The 22,942-nt window shown below is 35.7% G+C and overlaps 1 protein-coding gene across 2 annotated transcripts in view; it reads right to left on the bottom strand.

Annotated features, from left to right (window-relative positions):
- LOC150081500 (bridging integrator 3-like) overlaps positions 1-22,942 on the bottom strand; it is a 193,406-nt gene that overhangs the window by 129,651 nt on the left and 40,813 nt on the right. For both annotated transcript variants that reach the window (XM_090379337.1, XM_090379338.1), the window contains exon 3: positions 19,000-19,054. In XM_090379337.1, the coding sequence (XP_090235463.1) occupies positions 19,000-19,054 (55 nt within the window). The remainder of the gene's footprint in view (positions 1-18,999; positions 19,055-22,942) is intronic.

Genomic DNA, 22,942 nt, shown 5'->3' with positions numbered 1-22,942 from the left:
GAAGTCAAAAAATATCTCCAAATCAAGAAATCCTGGAAGCAAGTTCTGTAAAAACTCTGTGTGGGAAGTGTCTCTATCTTATTCAAGCCAAATATGTCAATTTTTCAAGTAGTAATTCATTAGCTAAACAGGTCTCCACCATAGCGTAGTAGCATTCTGCCATGACTGTTACACTCATTTCAGTCATTTCAAAAAATAACATTAATTAAAAAAGTAGGCCACTGAAGACATTCTGAAATAATGACTGAAGTGTTAAATGGGCTTAAAAAAGATAATTTCCAAAAATGTTTCTGTGCTTGAAATAAACGTATGGAACAGTGTGTGCAAGCCAAAGGCAATTGTTTTTAAGGGGATAAACTTGTAAGATATGAAATATTTCATTATATTTATTTTAGCATTAGCATTAGTAGAGGCATATGATGCAAGAAAGCAAGCTTATTCAGCATCAGCCAAAAAAAAAAAAAAAAAACCCTCTCCCATTTCACCCCTCCGTTCGTTCGAAATACCTGTCCAGTTGAGCTTTAAATTTGTTTAGGCTATCAACTTCAACAACAAGTGATGGAAGTCGGTTCCACCAACCAACCACCCGCTGGCCAAAGGCAAATTTCCGCACATCTATCCGACATCCGTCCTTCCTCAATTTGAATTTATGCCCTCTGAGGTGATTATTCTGAGAAAGATGAAGAATCCCATTGGCATTGAGCATGCTCAAACCATTCAAAGCCTTATACACCTCTATCAGATCACCTCGCCGGTGCCTAGTCTCCAGACTCTGTAATTTGCAAAACTTAAGCCTTTCTTCATAAGAGCAACCCTTTGTTCCATTTACTAATCTTGTTGCCCTTCTCTGTACCCGTTCCAGCAGCTCTACATCCTTCTTGAAATGAGGCCTCCAGACCTGTATACAGTACTCAAGATGTGGCCTAACCATTGCCTTATACAAGGGAATAATCACCTCCTTATCCCTGCTAGAAAAATTCCTGTATATCATTGACAAGACACCATGAGCTACTCTTGCAGCTCGTCTGCACTGCTCAGAGAACTTCATATCTGCCTGCACAATTACCCCCAAAATTACAATAATTTTATTGTAAGAGTCTCATTATTTAATAGCCACACCTTGTAATATTCTTTTAATTCTTCTGTTTGAAATGTTAAGTGCTGTAGCATGTCACAACTGATCTGCATGGACTACAAATTATTACGTCAGTAACTCAAACTTATTTTTGACTTATTTTCTGGGGATGTCACAGGATACTCATGTAGAACACAATACGAGTCTTGTTGTGCTTGCCATTCGCTATTTGATAATCCAAGTTAATATATAATGACAAGATGGATTGTGTGTTGGAACTGATGACATTACACTGAGTTTCCATTAGAGAATCCATCTTAAAGCAATTCAAGTTGCTGTGTTTTAAACAGCAACTTTGTTTGCAGGAAACAAACTCTAAGATCTTGCCTTTTGATGTCTACCCTTTGCATGAGACTACATTACGCCCAGCACATGCTATTTAAAGGCGCCTCCATAGCCAGATGGGCAGGAGCAGCAGTGTGTAGCACACGCTTCTTGATTAGACCGGGGTTTGAGCCTGTGACCACCAAATATGGAGGATGCAGAAAGGTCAGGGAATGACCACCGCATATGCCCAGAGGAATATGGCCTTAGTTGCTAATGCTCCTAAAAACCAAATATGGTTGTGCAGGCAGATATGAAGTTCTCTGAGCAGTGCAGACGGGCTGCAAGAGTAGCTCATGGAGTATTGTCAATGATATACAGGAATTTTTCCAGCAGGGATAAGGAGGTGATTATTCCATTGTATAAGGCAATGGTCAGGCCACACCTAGAGTACTGTATACAGGTCTGGAGGCCTCATTTCAAGAAGGATGTAGAGCTGCTGGAACGAGTACAGAGAAGGGCAACAAGATTAGTGAATGGAACAAAGGGGTGCTCTTACGAAGAAAGGCTTAAGTTTTGCAAATTACAGTGTCTGGAGACTAGGCACCAGCGAGGTGATCTGATAGAGGTGTATAAAGCCTTGAATGGTTTAAGCATGCTCAATGCTGATGGGATTCTTCCTCTAGCTCAGAAAAATCACCTGAGAGGGCATAAATTCAAATTGAGGAAAGACAGATGTAGGATAGACGTGCGGAAATTTGCCTTTAGCCCGCGGGTGGTTGGTTGGTGGAACAGACTTCCATCCCTTGTGGTGGAGGTTGATAGCCTAAATAAGTTTAAGGCTCAGCTGGACAGGTATTTTGAACGAACAGAGGGGTGAAGTGGAAGTGGGTTTTTTTTTTTTTTTTTTTGGCTGATGCTGCATAAGCTTGCTTTCTTGCATCAAATGCCTCTACTAATGCTAATGCTAACAACAACAGCAACATATTTAAAAACTAAGTGTAGCTGTACTGTACTTTCTGCTGCATTCTGTATTTTAGATTCAAATCAAGAAACATAAAATAATACATACTCACAGTATTACCTATTTGAAGCATTACTTATTTGAAGTATAACTCATTGTGAAGTATTTCACAATATGAGATGTTACAATAATGATACCAATGTATAAATTTCAGTTTGTCTTAAAAAATTCAACTACAGAGTAATGATATAAATGCATTAACTAATGTCACAGTTTGAATTTTACAGTGTTTGATGCTTTTGGCCCTAAAATATTATTAGTCTAAGAAGCACACCTTTGGGCATCTCTCATATTGTGTATGTAATTAAAAACTGGGTTGTCAACCCCTTCTACCTCTGGGTACCTACATGCTCACTGATGAGAAGCCAAATAGCTTAAAACAGTGCTTTCTGAGTGGTGGTGGTGGTGATACTCAACTGAAAATAAGTAATAACAGTAGTCTTCGCTAATGGGAAGAGTTACTTATCTGAAGTAACTTGTGAAGGTTTTCACAATATGAGATGTTACAATAGACAAGCTTCAGTTTATCTAAAAAAATTCAACTGCATAGTAATGATGCAAATGTACTAATTAATGTCAGTTTGAATGTCACATAGTTTGAGGCTTTCTGTCCTAAAATATTATTAATTCAGATTCGAATTAATAAAGATGATTTTTTACCCACGTTGTCAACTGTCAGCCTGCTATGCTTCTTGGTGATGGTCTGTCTTTCTTTCAATAAAATTCTCTTACTTGTAACTGAAGTTGTAATTATAGAAAAACTGCTCTAGGTTAATTGATAAGCTTGAGACAAAAGATTTTGTCTCCTTTCTGCCAATTTAGTAGATTCTAATGTCTTTACAAAATGGACTGTTCCAGTAACATAATTCCTTTTTTGCAAAGTTAGCGGAATTTGGAATCGCTGAGCATATTCTATGTACTTGCGAATTCCCAGAAGATTGGAACCATCTTTTCTATGAATGTGTTGAGTATTGGGACTTGAGGAGGGGACATTAAATTAATTAAAGAAGCTCCTAATTTCCACTTCCCTACTCCTGGATGTGAACAAATACTAGTTAGTAAAAAAAAAGATTTTTACACACTTCGAAATTTTGCAATCCAACTATTCGGAAGAAGGAGAATCTTATTGCAGTTGGAGGAGCATGAGCCAGATACTGAATGACAGCTAAAGAGGGCTTGAAATGGTCAGGCATGCAACATTAGAATGGAATATTATTATGGTAGACAGTGTGGACGCAGGATGAGTGGTACCGTTTTGATTACAGGTGGGAGTCTACTCTGTGAACATTGTGGCTTCTATGGAACCTCATAATACATCCTCCAGATTCCTATTTGATTAAAAGGTGATTCAGAACAGTTATTGAGGAGATTGCTGGCACTTTTCAGGCAGGCTTGTATCGGAGAAACTGGGGCTCTGGTGGAGGGTTACACCACCATGATGAGCCTGTTGGATTGGATTGTGGTTACTTCTTCGATGGATGACCTGTGATGCTGTAGTTCCAGGGTTTGTATGTGGAGACTGCTTGAGGTATTCCTCTTTACTGTTAACTGCTCTACTGTTGGGGTTTAGGTTTGAGGAAAAGTTGACTTCTTCATTGTGACCATAATTCCTGGTTTACAACATCTACTTCCTGGACTGGACTTATCTTCATTTTGAATCGTCATAGTGGACCTATAAGTGTCAATTGGATCCTCAGAGATCATCACAACCTCATGTTTGGACTTGATAGTGTCAGATACCTTCATGGCATTGCACTGTGATATGGACATTACATTGAAAATGAATTGACCCTCTACGAGGGAATCTGAAATAATGGTACATCAACAATGATGTACAACAAGAAGAAAATAAATATAATGAAATATTTCATACCTTACAAGTTATCCCCTTAATACAATGTTCCATATATTTCCAAGAACAGAAACATTTCTTGAAGTTATCTTCTGTAAGCCCTTTTAACACTTTGGCTGTTTTTTTTATGAATGTCTTCAACGGACTAAAAATGGGTTCCCTTAAGTATACTTTTCAGTTTAGGCAAGAGAAAAAAAGTCACAAGAGACTATGTCTGGTGAGTAGGGTGCATGTTCACACACAGAGATTTGTTTTATGGCCAGAAACTAGCAAATAAAGAGCACATTGTGTGCTGGAGCATTGTCTTGATGAAGCATTAAACTATCCTTCTACAGTTCAACACTCTTCCTTTGAATTTTTTCATGCAGCTTCGTTAGAACTTTAATGTAGTATGTTTGATAATTCCTTTAATATGGAAGAAAACAAAAAGCATGGTTTTCAATTGATTTTGGGGGAACTGTTTTGTGTTCTGTTGCATTGACTGTCGTTTAGTTTCTGGGTTGCACTGGAACAGCCAACTTTCATTGCAAGTAATCACAGTACTCAAAGTGTAGACCTTGTCCAATTTTTTTTTCAAAACACCTTCACAAAGTTCTCATTCTTTGATCTTTGTTCAAAATTTTTGGTACCATCTTGGCACATACATTCTTCATGCCTAAATTTTCAGTTAAAATTTATTTGTTTCTTTGTCCACACGAGTTCTGATGCAACCATTCAAAGCTAGCACATGGTGTGTAGTAGCTGTGCACACAATCTTGTTATTTAATAGTCATGCCTTGTACATCCACCAACAGTCAACACAAGTCATGATAAGGCAATTAAACAGTAACAAGAAAGTGTGACTTTTGGAGGTCATGTCAATAATTTATTACTGCATGCTACAGTAACAATTTCATTCTTTTGAAGTTAACAGAATCCATCTTTTCCAATTTTCCAATGTTTGGAAAAGATGGAAAATTGAGGGTGATGCAATGGTTAAAGCACAAGGCAAGAAAATTAATGGATGTGGATCAGCAAAACCATTAAGTGAGTGATTACATTATATATATATATATATATATATATATCATCTATAGAAAACTTTATAACTTTATACTTTGCTTCAGATATCAAAAGGACTGTTCATAAGTGCATGTAATGTCTGTAGGAAGTTCAGCTTATAAACATGGAGTCTGCATGATGGAAAGAGATCATTTGAAGTAACGAATCATAAAATCATGCTACACCTTAAATCTGTTAAATCTGAACACTGGATATGTTCAGATTTAACAGTGGAAATGTAGGTTTGGAAAATGCTACTTACTATAGTGTATCATTTCAATAATGAAGTTCAAAGAAGGAAGCAATATAGTTAAAAATTAGACCACCGATCATGGTGTCAAAATCTCTCAGTATGACAGCAACATGTTGTGCCTATAAGCCATATGAATTCTATGATTGGTCTGCCCAATTTGCATGAATGAAAAACCTGAGCTTCCGGAGGGGAACTATGCAATCCTTGTCCAAGGCTTATTAACTCAATGATATAAAGAAAGTCAATAAAAGCTCTTCCTAAGTGGCAGTAGTCCTCAACTTTAACCAGTGAAAAACATTGACAGCAAAAAAATGCCAGGGTTGCAGATTTCTCAAATTTCAGAAATACTTTCTATGGACAAATATCATGAGTGATAGGTAATTTTATTTAACTTTTTTTAAAATAGTGCATACTCAAAGTTAATATGCAATGTTTATAATGTTAAGATTAAAGTACAAGTAAATTCCATAACTTTGCAATTCATCATATCAATTGGCTTCAGCATCCTCCCTTTCAACAAAATTCAGCTGCTCAGACTTTCAATGAACCATTTGCTTCAAACTTGGTCTTTATTATGTACAATCCACTTAACAGGAAGTAGATCTTACTATCATGCTTTTAAATCACTGATAGTGTTTTAAAGACTCCTGTGTACTGTTAGCATTTTGTGAGTATGACAAGCAAAACTTGATATCTGACTACTGCCATTAAAAATTCACTTTTCTCAGTAGCCATATCTAAATATTTGTATGTGGTTAAGATTTGCACTAATCAGTTCTGCAATGTCAATTGATCTTCTTCCAAATATTGTATTTCTCTAGTGAATGGCTCGTAATATATAGATCCTAAAATAAAAGAGTAATCATCATTCAAGTCTGTTATGGCCACTGGGTGTGCAGGTCACTATATTTTTTTTTAATGAAAACTCCAAACATAAAACATATTAGAACCTATGGTACTTAGTACTGTGCATGGGCTAAAAGTTAAAAGGATGAAAGAAGATACTTGTTAATGTTACACTTGAATTTCTGTAGGTTGTAATTTTCAGGAAATACATGTGAGAGAAAGTTGAAGAATTAAATGAGAAGAAGAAAAGTTGTTTCTGTGAGTTTGAAGTTGGTCAGTAAAAGGATGCTGACTGGATATGGTATGTGTTCGGACTGGTTTGGAAAAGAGACAGGGAATTATAGAACTCGATACAGAAAAGGCATGCACAAACAGCAGAAACAGAATGTCAGAGAGAGACAGAGAGAGACAGAGAGAGAGAGAGAGAGAGAGAGAGAGAGACTTTGTAAAAGATGGGTCATTAATTAACCCAACTACCTCCCTCTGAATGGAGTCTAGAAGCCTGAGAGACATTATAAGGGCACTGCCCCAAATGTAGGAAATATTCTATGGTAGGGCAGATTTGTACAGAGTGATCAGCTGTTTAGGAAAAGAAGAGAGAAAATTTTAAAAAATTTTCCCTCTTGGCATAAAGATAGAGAAGATTGAAAATCCATTCTGTTCTTATTCCAAAAAAGCAGAAAAAGGATCGAAATTAACTTTGTTAATTTCAATCCTTTTATACCTGAGAAATACCTGATTTTTATTGCTTTTAGTACTTTTAATATTATTTGTCTATTTTCAGCTTTTATTCTATAAAAATATTTCATTACACTGTACTTTATTTTTCAGTATATTTTAATAAAATCTTAATTCTTATGTTTCAGCAGCAGTTGCTAAGTTTATTTTGTTATGCTTGTTCTCAATGCACAAGGGCTTTTTATTAATATGCAATTATTATAATAATATATAATAATAGATAAGTCATATATTATTATAAGTCATAAGTTAGCTTCATGAGCAGTTTTGGCTGACAGCTTGGGGAAATTCAAAGGTCATCTGAATAGGTACCTATATGAGAAAGAAAACAATACATTATTATTATACATTTATTTTTTACTTTTTTATTATTAATATTATTTTATTTCATTTTTTGGCTGGATCCACAAAAGCTGGGTTTCCTTGCACCATATATTTGTAAGAGAACAGCTTCAATCTATACTAGAAACATTGTAAACAACTCACTACATGTCATGAGCAAGTGATTTACATACTGTGAATCACTTGTCTTAATGTGTGACATAAATGTCACACACTATGACATTTCTTCAAGTTCCTGTGTTACAAACAGTTAGCATAGTGCCAAATTCATAGCATGATATGCAAAAATATTTGGGCTTTTATGATATTAATAATACAAGGCTACATTTCTTTTCATCATGCAGCAGTTACTGCATATATTCTGAAGTTTTCACTTTACTGCAGTTTGATGGGCTGTGATGACACGGTTTAATGATGAATTTGACCTCGCATACAATTTAAAAGTGCCAAAGCATGGTTTTTGTGTTGCTTGATTAGGTAAAAGATGACTCACAGGAAAGAAGGCTTTTTGTACTGCTTGTAAAGTACAAAGAGGCTGAATGATTGCAGAACTGTCTTCCTACAGAGATACTGTTTTAGCCAGCGCCTCCGTAGCCAGGTGGGCAGGAGCAGCAGTGTGTAGCACACGCTTCTTGATTAGACCGGGGTTCGAGCCTGTGACCATCAAATACGGAGGATGCTGAAAGGTCAAAGAATGACCACCGCATATTCCAGGAGCAATATGGCCTTAGTTGCTAATGCTCCTAAAAACCAAATAACAAATAACAAACTATTTTAGCCTAGCAAATGTATTCAGCTGTGTATTTCTGTGTATTGTGGATAATTTTGTTCTTGAAGATATTTATGCATGCTAGATCTACGTACACTTATTGTCAAATACCACAATATAAGTGTGTGCCAGAAATGAATGCGGTGGTCTTGTTCTCTTCAGTGCCACTCTGGATGCAACGTATTCACTGTGGTGAGGAAAATGTCTGTTTGGAATGTAGTGTTTGCAAGTCCAGTAGTAGAAGCAACTTATCTAGTCGAGAGGAATATTAAATAATGCTTTTTAATTTAGCCAACTGCTCTTGACCTGTTCTAAGGAATAATGTGGGAGACTGTCTGGCAAGAGGGGAGTAGAGCTACTGGAATCTTGTTGCTGTGGTATATGTTGATGGTTGTTCATCAGATGAAATGGACATTGGTTTTTAGGAGAGATGGATTTTATAAGTTGGAGTCTTCTTTTAAGTCACTAGATGGAGTGCCAGTACCCAGTCCAGAAGCAATACAGTATCCATCATCAGTGTTTATATAGAAAATTATTTTACACAATGTCTTATATCCTGTCTTATCTTGTCTCATTAGTAAGATATCTAAGAATGGGATAAAATTCAAAGGAAATAAATATATACATATTATGTATTTATAAAATAAAATAATCTTAATCATTTTACACACAAGATATTTACTAACACAAAAATTCATAATTAAGGCAAGAATATTTTAATCAGTGAAGTGAAAACTATCTAATTCAATATTAGACAGTTGTCTCATTCAACATTAAACAGCAATCTAACTTTCAACTACTGTAAATAAACAAAGTATTATGATATGCTCACGATATACACCAATGAACCAAAACATTATGACTAGCGAGTCATTATGCAAATCAAAGCAACTGCAGGTGAACTGTGGCGCATGTGCAGGTCAGGACATAGTATAAAAAACACCTGATACTGAGCTCCATTAATCAGTGTTACTCTTGTTCTTCAGATGGGAAAGGCAGAGGACTTAAGTGAGTTTGACAAAGGTCAAATTGTCTCGAGGGCGACTGTGGTGCAACTCGCCGGTGACAGGAATAATGTGTCACAACACACAGTAAATCAAACCCTGCTGAAAATGGGGCTGTGTAGCCACAAGCTGCTCCAAGTGCCCATGCTAACCACAGTTCACCAGCGACAGTACCTACAAAGGGCACGCGAACATCAAAATTGGACCTTGAGTGATTGGAAGAAGGTTGTCTGGTCCGGCGAATCACGTTTCCTGTTGCACCATGCCATGTGGACAGCCGGCTCAGGTATGTGTGCATCGTTTACCTGGGGAAGTGATAGTGCCTGGATGCACTGTGGGATGAAAAAAGCTGGTGGTGGCAGTGTCATGCTTTGGGTGAGTTCTGCTGGGATACTCTGGGTCCAGTCATCCACGTGCCGTGCACTCTGACTTCTACCACCTACCTAAACACCATTGCTGACCAGGTACACCCTTTCATGGCAATGGTCTTCCTCTCTGGCAGTGCCGTCTTTCAGTAAGATAATACACCATGCCACACCACCCGGATTGTTCGAGACTGGTTCGCTGAACATGAGGAAGCCTTCCAGGTATTGCCCTGGTCTCCAAATTCCGCAGACATCAATCCCATCGAGCATCTGTGGTTTGCGTTGGAACAGCAACTCCAATCTGCAGCGTCTCAACCACGAACCTTACAGGAGTTAAAGGATCTGCGCTGGTTACGTGTTGGTACCAGATACCACAAGACACATTTAGAAATCTTGTAACGTCCATGCCTCTCCAGGAACGAGTGGTGTTTTGGCTGCACATGGAGGACCAACATCATATTAGTTAGGTGGTCATAATGTTTGGCTCATCGATGTATATGGGCAAGATAAACCTCAATTTACTTCTGATTCTAAGATTATATAACCTTAGGAGAAAGCTTTAATTTCAAGAGAAAGGCCTATAATCATATGAGAATTTTTTGTGGGCTCGAACAGCTAGAGGGGAGACTACCATATGCTCTCAGATACAAATATAATATGGAAAATATTCAAAAACTTATTTTGGAAACCATGAATATATATGTACCAGTCAACAATTTCCAAAATGGATGACAAATGAAGTTAAGAGGTTTAACTGAGCAAAAGACAAAAAGCATGAAATAGTTACAGACAATCACATGAGTCTGATTTGTATGAGCAGTATAAGTGAACAAATAACAAAACCACTGGATGGGTAAGAAAGAAAAAAAAAACCATTTTTTTCCTGCTCCCTGATAAAATTCAGGGTGATTCTGCATTGTTGAATTCAAATATGGCAACCACATTGCTGTAACACCCATAAATTTTAAGGGTCAAGGGATTGAAGTCAAAAACTAAAATTATAGTAAAAAAGATTTCATATATTCTACGACAATGTTACATACAGTACTAAACATTCAACAATGGGTCTATTAACCTTATTCTATTTACTAAAATGTTATCTGATACCAAAACACTTATTTTGTCGTTTTTACCTTTTATAATTGTCCATTGGTTTCTACCATACGAGATTCCAACAGTAGTCTACCAACATATTTGGACTCCCTTTTCCCTGGTATTTTTTTTTTTCCATTTGAGAAATAACTTGGTGAAACCTTTCACCATTTCCAAAGGTGTTTTTCCTTCTGCTTGGAAATTTGTTCATATCCAACCAGTTCCTAAAAAGGGTGACAAGTCCCTTCCATCCAATTATCGTCACAAAATTCAATTACAGGCAGGCCTCGCTTAACGCGAGTTCGATTAACATGGTTTTCAGTTACCGCGATTGGAAAAAATGATACCACTTTTTACTTTACGCGATTCAAATTTCCAGTTAACACGATCTTTTATTTCTAATAGTTGAAAAAGATTCGAATCGCGCACTAAATGTCTGACTGCCAATAAACAAGCGTTTGTCCGCTTCCTGCCTCAGTGTGTTCCATCAACTAAGTAGACGTGTTACTTGTTTGTCTCCACCTAATAAAGTCACGTGCAGACGTTTTTAAAAATTCTAATTTTCTACCCCTGTTAATTATGGATAAAAGAAAGAGTGAAAAACAAAGTGATTGTAATAAAAAAAAACGAAAAGTTATTACTTTAGCTGATAAACTTGAAGTTATTAAAAAACATGAACGTGGTGCAAACCATGCGAAAATCGTAAGAGATCTAGGATACAGTGAGTCTACCGTACGAACTATCTTGAGCCGTAAGAACGAATATAAAGAGAAAGGTAAAGTTTCATCATCTTCTTTTGTCTTACAAAATACCAGAAACAGAACTCTAATAATGATTGAAATGGAAAGTCTTTTATCAATTTGGATAGAAGATTGCAATCAAAAAAGAATTCCATTATCTAAGGACAATATTCAGAGCAAAGCTATTAACCTTTTTACTAAGCTCAAAGAAACAAAATATCAAGGGGAGACTGAAATGTTTGTTGCTAGTTCAGGGTGGTTTGGACGTTTCAAAAATCGAGCACGACTGCATAATGTTAAAGTAACAGGGGAAGCTGCTAGTGCTGATGAAGATGCTGCAGCCAAATTTCCTGCAGAATTGCAAAAAATCATTCAGGATGCTGAATACGACGATCGGCAAATATTTAATGTAGACGAAACGGGCGTATTTTGGAAACGGATGCCAACTAAAACTTATTTAGCTGCAAATGAAGCATCACAACCTGGGTATAAAGTCTCAAAAGATCGACTAACACTTTTATTAGGAGGTAACGCTGAAGGTGATTTTAAATTGAAACCCATGCTTGTGTACCGTGCACAAAATCCTAGGGCTTTAAAAGGATACAGCCATCGCACTCTTCCAGTCATTTTTCGTTCAAATAAAAAAGCATGGATGACCAAAGCCCTATTTGAAGACTGGTTTACGTCTTATTTCTGTCCAACAGTTGAAGCCTATTGCAAGAAAAATAATCTTACTTTTAAAGCTCTGTTGCTTTTAGATAATGCACCTGGACATCCTTCTGCACTTGGTGACTTAAATGAAAATGTGAAAGTTATTTTTTTACCGGCGAATACGACTTCGTTATTGCAACCCATGGACCAGGGGACGATTGCAACTTTCAAGGCTTACTATCTCCGCAGAACCTTTGCACAGGCACTTGAAGATATAACAGGAGATAATGCAATTTCTGTACCAGAATTTTGGAAAAAATATAACATACGATTGGCCATTGAAAACATTCATGCAGCATGGGAAGAAGTGACAGCCAGCAATATGAGAGCAGTTTGGAAGCATCTTTTACCCCGTGCAAATGATTTTACTTGCTTCAAAGATGCGGTTCAAAAAGTTATTGAAGACATAACTAATATTGGTAATGAACTTGGTTTCAAAGGCTTGGATGCGGCTAACGTTCGAGAATCACTGAATTCGCATTTAGAACAGCTAAGTGACAATGATCTCCTTCAAATAGAGCAACAGCGTGCGCACGAAGAAGCTGAAGAAAAAGAGTGTGAGGCAGATGAAAATGTTATCTCAAAGGAGATAACAGTAAAAGAACTAGGCGAAATCTTTCGTATCGCAGAGAACCTTAAACAAAAGGTAATGGATGTTGATCCTAACATCGAAAGAAGCATGTTATTTCGCCAGGGCCTAGAGAAGCTTGTTGTCGGCTATCGGAAATTGTATGATGAAAAAACGAAAGCCAAAACTGTTCAAACGACTGTGTTCAAATATTTCTGTAGCAAATAGTTAGTTTCTCCATTATATATTTTGAACAATAAACATTTAATTCTATAATTTTTATTATCTTTTACATGGCATGCAGTTAAAAAGTTATTTAAAAGTTATTTAAAATTCTTTATGGACATTCCGGAAGGTCAAGTACCAATTATAATTTTTCCTATTGGTTATATATTCGATTAACGCGTTTCCGTTTTGTGCGATGCGCTCGCGGGACGAATTAATCGCGTTAATCGAGGCCCGCCTGTACTTCTACTCTTTCTAAAGTAATGGGGAAATCAATTAACCGCCAACTCTTAAACTACCTAGAAACCTTTCGTCTGATCAATGGTCGCCAGTATGTATTCCGTCACTGTCGATCCACTGGTGATATTCTGGCTTATGTTACCCATTTATGGACTTTAAGTTCGGTGATTCACAAGTTAACCTTTTCAGCTATACGACCTCCACTGGACCACATTAAGTAAGTAGTTGTAGTATAACAATATAAAATGCTTACCCGTTGGGCTTTGTGTATTCTATCACAGTTGCTGAAGAGATTGTAAAAAATTAACTAATTCATAATTAATACTAGTTTAGCTAACAATAATTAAGAAAATTAATATAAACATAAGTCCTTAGTATCCAGAATTAAATAAAATAGCAAAGCTGTGAGAGATATAAACAGAAACGGGTAAGTATAAAAGCATTACATCAAATGGGCTGTTAATCCACTCAAGGCCCCCGATGAAGTAGGGGATTGACGGCCACGTGATGTAAAGCAAAAATGTATAAATTGTATAAATATTATTATATAGTTATAAAATAGTATTGATGATTACCTATTGCTACAGATACATAAAAAATTGTCATCAGTAATTATCATGAAAATTTCTTTAGCAATACGCAATAAGTTTCTAAATCCTAAATGTACAGGCCATGTGAATTTAAGATAACCGAGACAAGGCTAGCTTAAAGACCAGTATTGTATTAACGCCAATACCTATAAGTAAAAAACACCAGTACTTAAGAAAATCGAACTATAGTAAACGTATATACATATATATATATATATATATATTTTGTGTTTTTATTATTTTAGTTAGTGTCTAATTGATTGTTTTTAATTTGTCCCTTGCTACGTTAATGTCATTGCCATGGGCAATTGGACTATTATACGTGCTTGATATATTTTAGTTTGATTGCTTAGATTAATTAAATTTTGGTGTCTATTTTCTATAGGGTATTAGGTGTATCCTGAACAGGAGATTTTGTTAGCGTTTTAAGTATAACCTATTCCTAGGGGTCTGTGGTGGTGGTGTTCAAATTATATAATAACTAAAGAAGTTAGTTATAATTCTAATTATTTAACTTTAATTAATAATATTAATCAACACTAACTAACATTCCCTTACCTGGTCATCTATCCGCTACTTCATCAGGGACTTTGAGCGGATCGATAGCCAGTTTTAAAGGAATGTCTCATAATTACCCGTTTCTGTTAACTCCTTATCAGTTTTGCCTTATTAGTGAGATTATTTTTCTCTTTTAGATTATTTAATTCATTGAAAAAGGATAGTTTTATGTCAATTTGTCTTTCAGTTTAATTTTAATTTTTGAAAATTTTTTAATACTTAATTTAGGATTCGGCAAACTGGTAGAGGAGAAACAAAGCCCAACGGGTAATTATCGGAATAAACGAGTGGAGCTATACTTATCTGTCCGGTGGTGGTCTTTCAGTAAATGAGGGGTTAGCCCTGTTCATTGTTTGTTTTATCCCTGGTTTGGTTTTGAGTGCGCAGTCGCGTCTATTGTTGCTTGATATTGTTGTAGGGTGATATTTTTGCAAGTCATCCGATGAGTGGGTTGATTCCTACGTCAGCCGGGGTGCGGGCTGGGTTGGGGGGGGGGTTGTTTCCGTTTTAACTCCATGGTGAACATTAATTTGAAAATAACGTGATTTGGTTGTATTTTATTTACAAGCGTTATTTTTTGTTATTTACATAAGTTGGTTTGCTATCCCTTTGGACTGGGCCGGTATAGCTTTTCTAAGGCATAACAGCCCGTTTTGTCCTCAGGAACACCACCACCACAGACCCCTAGGAATAGGTTCGACTTAAAACGCTAACAAAATCTCCTATTCAGGATACACCTAATACCCTATAGAAAATAGACACTAAAATTTAATTAATCTAAGCAATCAAACTAATATATATATATATAAATAAACTTAAGTAAGAATAATGATTAAAATAAAAATAATAAGAATTTTTTATTTTTATTATTTTTTTTTATTTTAATCACTATTCTTACTTAAGTTTATATCTGAAGCATCATGTAGAGGAAAATGCTCTTTGCTGCCTCTAATGTATGCTTTACCCCTTTTTTAATATAAGATTCAGTTTTTAATTATTTCAAACATTATTCATATATATATATATATACTATCATTGAATTATATTAAATAAAGTTAAATAATAATAAAATGAATAAATAATTAAGCATTCATTAGAGGCAGCGACATGCAATTCCTCCATATGAAGCTGAAATACATCCATTATTTTAAATTAAATAATTTTCGCTCTACAGTTTTTGCCATACTACTGGCTTATGTTTTATTTAATTTAAAATAATGGATGTATTTCAGCTTCATATGGAGGAATTGCATGTCGCTGCCTCTAATGAATGCTTAATTATTTATTCATTTTATTATTATTTAACTTTATTTAATATAATTCAATGATAGTATATTTCGGCTTCATATGGAGGAATTGCAAGTTGCTGCCTCTAATGAATGCTTAATTATTTTAATTTTTTATTATAATTTAATTTTCGTCAACATTTAATATAATTCAATAGTAATGGGTCGATATGCTAATTTAGCAACGCCTGTGCCGCCATCTATTTCCTTTTTTCTTCAATATAAGCTGATTCAGCTTACAGTATGTCAGTGGTGTGGCTCTGCTTTAGAGTGCTGTCTGTTCTATAGTTTATTTTCGCTGCATAAGGACCACCGCCATGCAAATCCTCTGCATTGGTTGATCTATCGGAGAATGGAAGGGTGGTTTGGTTCTTCGATATTTCCGCCTTTGCGATGTTTTGTATGGACGATTGAAATGCAGCGATTCCATGACCATTATTGGCCTCGTGGTCCTCTGTCGATATGGGGCATGATGGTCAGTCTATTTTATTTTAGTTTATTTTGATTTTGTTATTCGTTTGGTAGTTCCTTTAACCCTCTTTGGGTGATATTTCACGTCTTTCGGAACTGGTACCTCTCGGGGGGGTACCGCTAAATTAATAACTAATTGGCATTATCCTAAAAATTGTATAGTTTTTGTTAATTGGATTTAAAGATCGAAATTATATTAGGGTTTCTGGGCTACTGTTTATATCTATTCTTTCTTTTCGTTCGATTGTTTATTTGGGTTATTTTTATGTTAATTTTCGCTCTACAGTTTTTGCCATACTACTGGCTTATGTTTAATTTAAAATAATGGATATATATATATATATATATATATAGAGAGAGAGAGAGAGAGAGAGAGAGAGAGAGAGAGAGAGAGAGAGAGAAAATCGGATCTAAGAGGCAGAAAACTGAGTAGGGGTGCCACAAAATAAAATAAATTACTTAGGAGTGTCATTATTAAAAAAAAAGGTCAGAAACTACTGCTCAATGGCCTGTTGCATCCCAACTCTCTGTGTGCTAAAATTAGCTCATCCACAATTTCACTTTTTGTGATTTCTGACTGTCTAAAAATTTCTGGCAGATGCTTTTGAATGCCTTCCAGGCTTTATTTCTGTAGCATTTAACTTTTTAGTGAATTCCTCATCTTGGAAGAGCAGTTTGATTTGAGGATCCACAAAAATTCCCTCTTTTATCTTGGCCTCACTCATTCAAAGAAACTTTTGCCTCAAACTTTCGCCTTTTTGTCCATCGCTTTCACAAATATTTTTATCAAACCTAGCTTGATGTGCAATGGAGGTAAATAGATTTTTGACTTATCCACCAAAAGGAGATTGCCTCTTCCAATAAAAAGACATTTTGACACCCTTTTCAAAAAGATTCCACTGCTGAAGCCATAACTGAGCCCTGGTTTTGGAGAGGACCAAATCGTTCAATTCTGCCTAAATGATTTGATGCAGTATCAAGAGTTGAAAAGTCTGGATCTGTACTAGTTTTGAGTTCTGCATCTTCTAGAGACTCCTTTTCTGATCCTGAATCAGATTCAGTCAATTATTTACTAGTGGCTTTGGCACTGGCATTGTATCATTGTAAGGAACTGTTCTTTGAGCAGAAGGTATGTTGGGATACTCTACTTTATGCTTGGATTTCGCAGAAAAACCAGAAATATTGGTCATGCAAAAGTAACAATTGTTTATGTGGTCTTGAAGTTTCTGCCATATCACCGAAATAGCAAAAGGCATTGATTTATGACTACCTCTAAGCCAGTCTGTTATTGTCCTTGAACATGAGCTACAGAAAATCTTTGGAGCCCATACAAGGTGTATCTTGATCTCCAACTTTACATCAAGAATAGAGTTCATAGGCTTATCTCACAAGTTGGGACAGTTGCTTCCACTGCAATTTTAATACCACTTCTCCGCAAATGTAGCAAAAGCAATCAGGCTTATTTTAGCAAGAACATGACATATTTCATGTAAGGTTGAGGTACGCACACATAAGAACACAATTAATAAATTGTAGATTTTTAGTTCTAATTTAAACACAGTTCACAATTTACACTAATGCACATATCACTTGTTTACAAACACTAATGGCGCCTCTGTAGCCAGGTGGGCAGGAGCGGCAGTGCGTAGCACACGCTTCTTGATTAGACCGGGGTTCGAGCCCGTGACCACCAAATACGGAGGATGCGGAAAGGTCAGGGAATGACCACCGCATATCCCCGGAGCAATATGGCCTTAGTTGCTAATGCTCCTAAAAACCAAACAACAACAAACACTAATTCACTAAAACACTTGTTTACAAACACTAATTCACTAATTAATCCCAGGAGCTCACATCTTGTGAGTATGGACTTGGCAAACCCAAGGTCCTGAGCTGGATATCATCGTTCTTCTCTTTCTTGGTGATTCCTTTCTACTTCTCTCTCTCTCTCTCTCTCTCTCTCTCTCTCTCTCTCAGGTAACTTGAGAATTATTATTTTTTGGCTGGTGCAGCACAAGCCTCAAGATTATTGCACCATATGGCTAATAATAATAATAACAATAAAAAACACTTGTTTACAAACACTAATTCACTAAAACACTTGTTCGCCACTTACTCTCTGAAACACATACACTTTTTGAAATACGAAAATGCTTGCTTGGTGTGGAACCCACTCATACATATACTAGTAGAGAAGTTTCTACAAGGCTCACAATGTTTGTAGAGAACTCTGTTGAAAGTTCTAGAATCTTCCAGAAACATTCTGACCTTTCTTCCACATGTAACAATATTCTAAAACATTCTGGAATTCTCAAATGTTGTAGGAAGCTCCTGAATGCTCTAGGAATCTCCTGAATGTTCTAGTTATTTTGACAATGAATACAACCATTAACCATATTTAGTGGTCATGTGGGTTGAACCATGGTCCACTCAAATGAATGTGTATTATTGCACTCTTGTACTTGACCACACAGCTGCATGGGTGATACAAAAATCTTAGAGATGTTTGTTAGAAATGTTAAGAAAGGAGTCAAGGCTCCGGGGAAAGATGGTGTATATTCAGCTATAATTAAAAAGGCTGAATGTTAATGAGAGCACTATTTGATTCTGTGGAAATCATTCTAGACTTCTCCAGTCCAGGAGGATCTCCCTAATACTCAAGGGAGTACTAAAGAGGAGTTGGGTAATATGAGACAAAGTGGGTAGAATACTCATACTATTCCCATTCCCGCAAGGAAACTTGTGAGAATATTTTTTAGTATTTTTTTTTTTATTATTATTATTTTTTTTTTTCATTGATGAAGAAAAAGTCTGCTTATTTGTCCTTATTAATACTTTTAAGTTTCAAGGATTTCATATTTAAAAAAAAAAAAAAAAAAACTTACACTTTGAAGAAGAAGAGATTTTGAACCCTGTCTGGTCAGTCTTTTCAAGGGATTCCTAATTATTAGAAATATCATTAAGCAATGTAAAGATATTGTTCTTATAATATTTTAAATTATATCAGTAGAAAATGCCCACTATATAATTCCAAAAAAATATTAATATTAATAAAAACCAAGTACCCTTTCAAAATAATTAATAAAGTTAAAAATCAATTGTACCATAACATTTTAAGACAGATTTTTTAAATTTTAACTGGTGGATATTTCATAGGCAAGACAAAAAGAACCCATGGAATGGAAAAATTTGTAATGAAAAGGTTCTGCATATAAAAATATGCAGAACTGAAAATATTTTTTAAGTTAAGGAAGAGGCATATATAAAATGCAAAAAGACAGAAAGAGAGCAAGCGAGAAACCATCACTCCACTTAACCTAACAGGATGACTGCAAAGACCCACTAAAGAAGAAAATCCTAATAAGAAGAAAGTAAATTTAGGGGGAACCACAGTGACCATTTCTTCACACATCATTGACCCTACAGAAATTCCCAAACATTCACATTTCTGTCATTGCTTGCTAATATCAAAAATCATGTATTTTCTGTTGTCATGTCTGTCTTGATCATCCATGGTTCTTTTACTGTTAGCAAGCCATGGCAGAAATGTGAATGTTTGGGAATTTCCATAGGGCTGATGCCTCTTGACAAAGTCACTGTGGTTACCCATAAACTTTCTTTTTAAGTTTTTCTTCATTAGTGGATGTCTTCATTGGCCCATTGAAGTGAAAATTTCCCAACTAGTTTCTGGCAGCAACTGTACCTTATTTTAAACAGGATTCTTCTTACTGAGTAGTCACTCAGGCTGGCTGAAATGGGGGTTTCCTATCTTGTTTCTGGCAGCAGCACCATATTTTATGCAGGAGACCATGCTACTGTGCTTTCCTGAGTGAGTGCAGGTGTCTGTTTATTTTTTTTTTTTTTTTATGAAATACTTAATTTTTATTGTTAATTTTTTCTCATGTGCAGGGGCATCTCATCAGCATTATTGTTTGCAATTTGAAACTATCCCTTCAACATAATATAAATGGTGTTTTAATTTCACAAATAACTATTTGATCATATCATGTTTCATTCTAAACTTATAACATGACTTTAAAGCTGAGCAAAACTTCTGTTTCAAGACCCACCAGATCCACCACTAGAACAAATGCACTTACCAACATGTCCTTAGAAATTAACAGAGTTAACCTTTCAAAAACAGAAAACATTTAATTAAAACTTATACTCAAATGAATAAACAAAAAAGAAAAGGAGAAAGAAAAAAAAAAAAACATAAATAAACCTAGAAAATAAGAAAGAAAGAAACATACTGGGAATTTCTTTCCAAAAGGTGGCATACATCCTGGGGGGGGGCAAAAAACCTTCCATTAAATCATTAAATGGACTAAAACCAAAGGTGAACCAATTCACTGAATTAAACCTCATTTCCCACTGAAATTTAAAAAGCATGTGTATGTGCATGCACTATGAGCATTTAGTGCATAAGCTGCAGTGGCTATAGTATTCTTATTCATGGGAGTACTGAAGAAGAGGCAAGCAGATAAGGACTGACCTGAAGTGAGATGAATGCTTGCTTTTTGAATACCTTCTTTAAAGAGTAAGTAACAATAGCTCAATGGGCATTTTTATAAATTGAGGCATTCCATTGCATTAATTCAACTAATAGGGAAGACGGAGGGGGTAAGGCAAAATTAGGAAAAGAGAGAGGAAAAGAATCGCTCTCTTCATTTTTTAATGGTATGGGAAGAAAGGCAATTAGAAAAATTGCAAAGCAAACGGAAATCAGAAGAAAAGCTTAAAAGGTTTACACTTAAAACTGGATGCAAGGCTACTCTTCCTCTTAGTTGAGGTCATTGTTGTTGTTGGAGGCTTTATGGCAGAGCAGAAATTAAAGGCCATAATGCACCAACTTAGCTGAAGTCCAGGATAATAAACTTATGTTTGGGGGGGTGAAAGTTAATATTGTGCATCTTACTATTAAAGGAAATATTATAGAATACAGGCTGAAGATACCACTCTTTGAACAAGATTATAGGACTATGAATACCAACTGACTGTTTTTGCTGATATAATAAATTTAAATTGAGGAAGGATGGTTGCAGGATAGACTGGCAGAAATTTGCTTTCAGCCAGAGGGTGATTGATTGTTGGAACAATTTAATATCTGGTGAAGTGGAAGTGGATTGTTTGAATAAATTTAAGGCAGAATTATTTAATCAAATTATTAAAGTGGATGGACAGGTGATATGTGAAGTGTGTTTTTTTTTTTTTTTTTTTTTTTTTTGCTGATGTTGTATAAGCTTGCTTTCTTGCATCATTTAATAATACTAACAAAAGTTTCACTGATTTCTAACCATTAAATTTTGTCATTCGTTTAAAAAATATTGCAGTTTCATTAAAATCTAGGAAAAATCATGTCTTTAAGAAATGTCCAACTAATTCAGATATCCTGAATCCACAAATTTCCTATTTGTCTTTTTTGATGCTATATTTAATGTGCTTTTATGTTTTTGTAACCTAGAGTGAAGGGAAGTTCTAGTACCTCCAATGTACAATTGCATCCCAATCAACAAGGATGACATACTGGAATGAATTAGTTGGCCATAGGTTCAGCTTTGATTACAGTCTGCATAATGGCAAGGTTTTTATGGATCCTGTTTTTTTCTGGATCTCACCTTTTGGAACGAAATTTCAAGTATGATTTCTTTCTTCCTTCTTCCTTTTATTTTGTATATTTATCTGTGCCTTTCTCCTTTTCTTTTCAGTCTAGTCATTTGAACATAAGCTTTAATGAAAGGAGATATCTTACTTTTTTTTTTTTTTTTTTTTGAAAAAAAAAAAAAAAAAAAAGTAAGATAAAAAAATTGAGTTTATTTATAATCACATATTGGTTAAGGATATTTGTTCTACATTACATATCTAACAGGTCTCCAAACAGACACTCTGACCAGTTTTGAAGTCCATAAAGGAATAAAATTGGTAGACTCTCCAAGTACTCAAGCTGCCTAATCCTACACTTGGGTATGTCTGCCCAAGACAAAAGTTGGTGTTGTAGAAGTAGGTACTAATGATATTAAGCACAGGTAATCAGAAGCATTACTTAACATGTATGAAGTGATGATGATAAAAAGCCCCCAGTTACAACTGAGTTTGAAAGTATCTGAAATTTTGCCAAGACGTGGCAGGAGACAGTTTATGATGAGAGTCCTGTCAATCAATTCATTATAATTTTCCTCAGTATGTAAAGTTTCCAGTGCTTGTTAATAGAAGGGGCTATTTTTATAGAGGTGTGATTTGCTCCCCCTCTTATGGCAGTGAGAGGATCAGAGTGAAAGCAGAGGGTGCTAAGAATCATTGGATAAGACAAGGCTGCCATGCATGGAAACTGAACTTGGCCTGTTACAACGTAAGATCGCTAATCAGAGAAGACAGAATATTAGAGCTGGAAAACGAATTAGAAAATGTGAATTGGAATATCATTGGTTTGGCTGAAACAAGAAGAAGAAATGAATTATTTAAGTTTATCAAGTGGAAATCTGCTGTACACCAATGTTATTTATTTATTTTATTTTGGTTTTTTTTAGGAGCATTAGCAACTAAGGCCATATTGCTCCGGGATATGCGGTGGTCATTCCCTGACCTTTCCGCATCCTCCGTATTTGGTGGTGATGGGCTCGAACCCCAGTCTAAATCAAGAAGCGTGTGCTACGCACTGCTGTTCCTTCCCACCTGGCTACGGAGGCGCCCGTACACCAATGTAACCAGTGAAAGGAGTGAAAGTGGAGTTGGCTTTCTGGTCCATAAAGATATAAAAAACAACATTTTGGAATTCAGAAGTACGTCACCAAGGGTGTCAAGACTACTACTCAGGATTTCTAAGAGGTA

Source organism: Mastigoproctus giganteus, chromosome 8 (assembly GCF_048544385.1).
Source record: "Mastigoproctus giganteus isolate SK-2022 chromosome 8, ASM4854438v1, whole genome shotgun sequence".
NCBI lineage: Eukaryota > Metazoa > Arthropoda > Arachnida > Uropygi > Thelyphonidae > Mastigoproctus > Mastigoproctus giganteus.
Note: the sequence above shows the minus strand (reverse complement) of the source record. Positions and strands in the feature narration are given on the sequence as shown.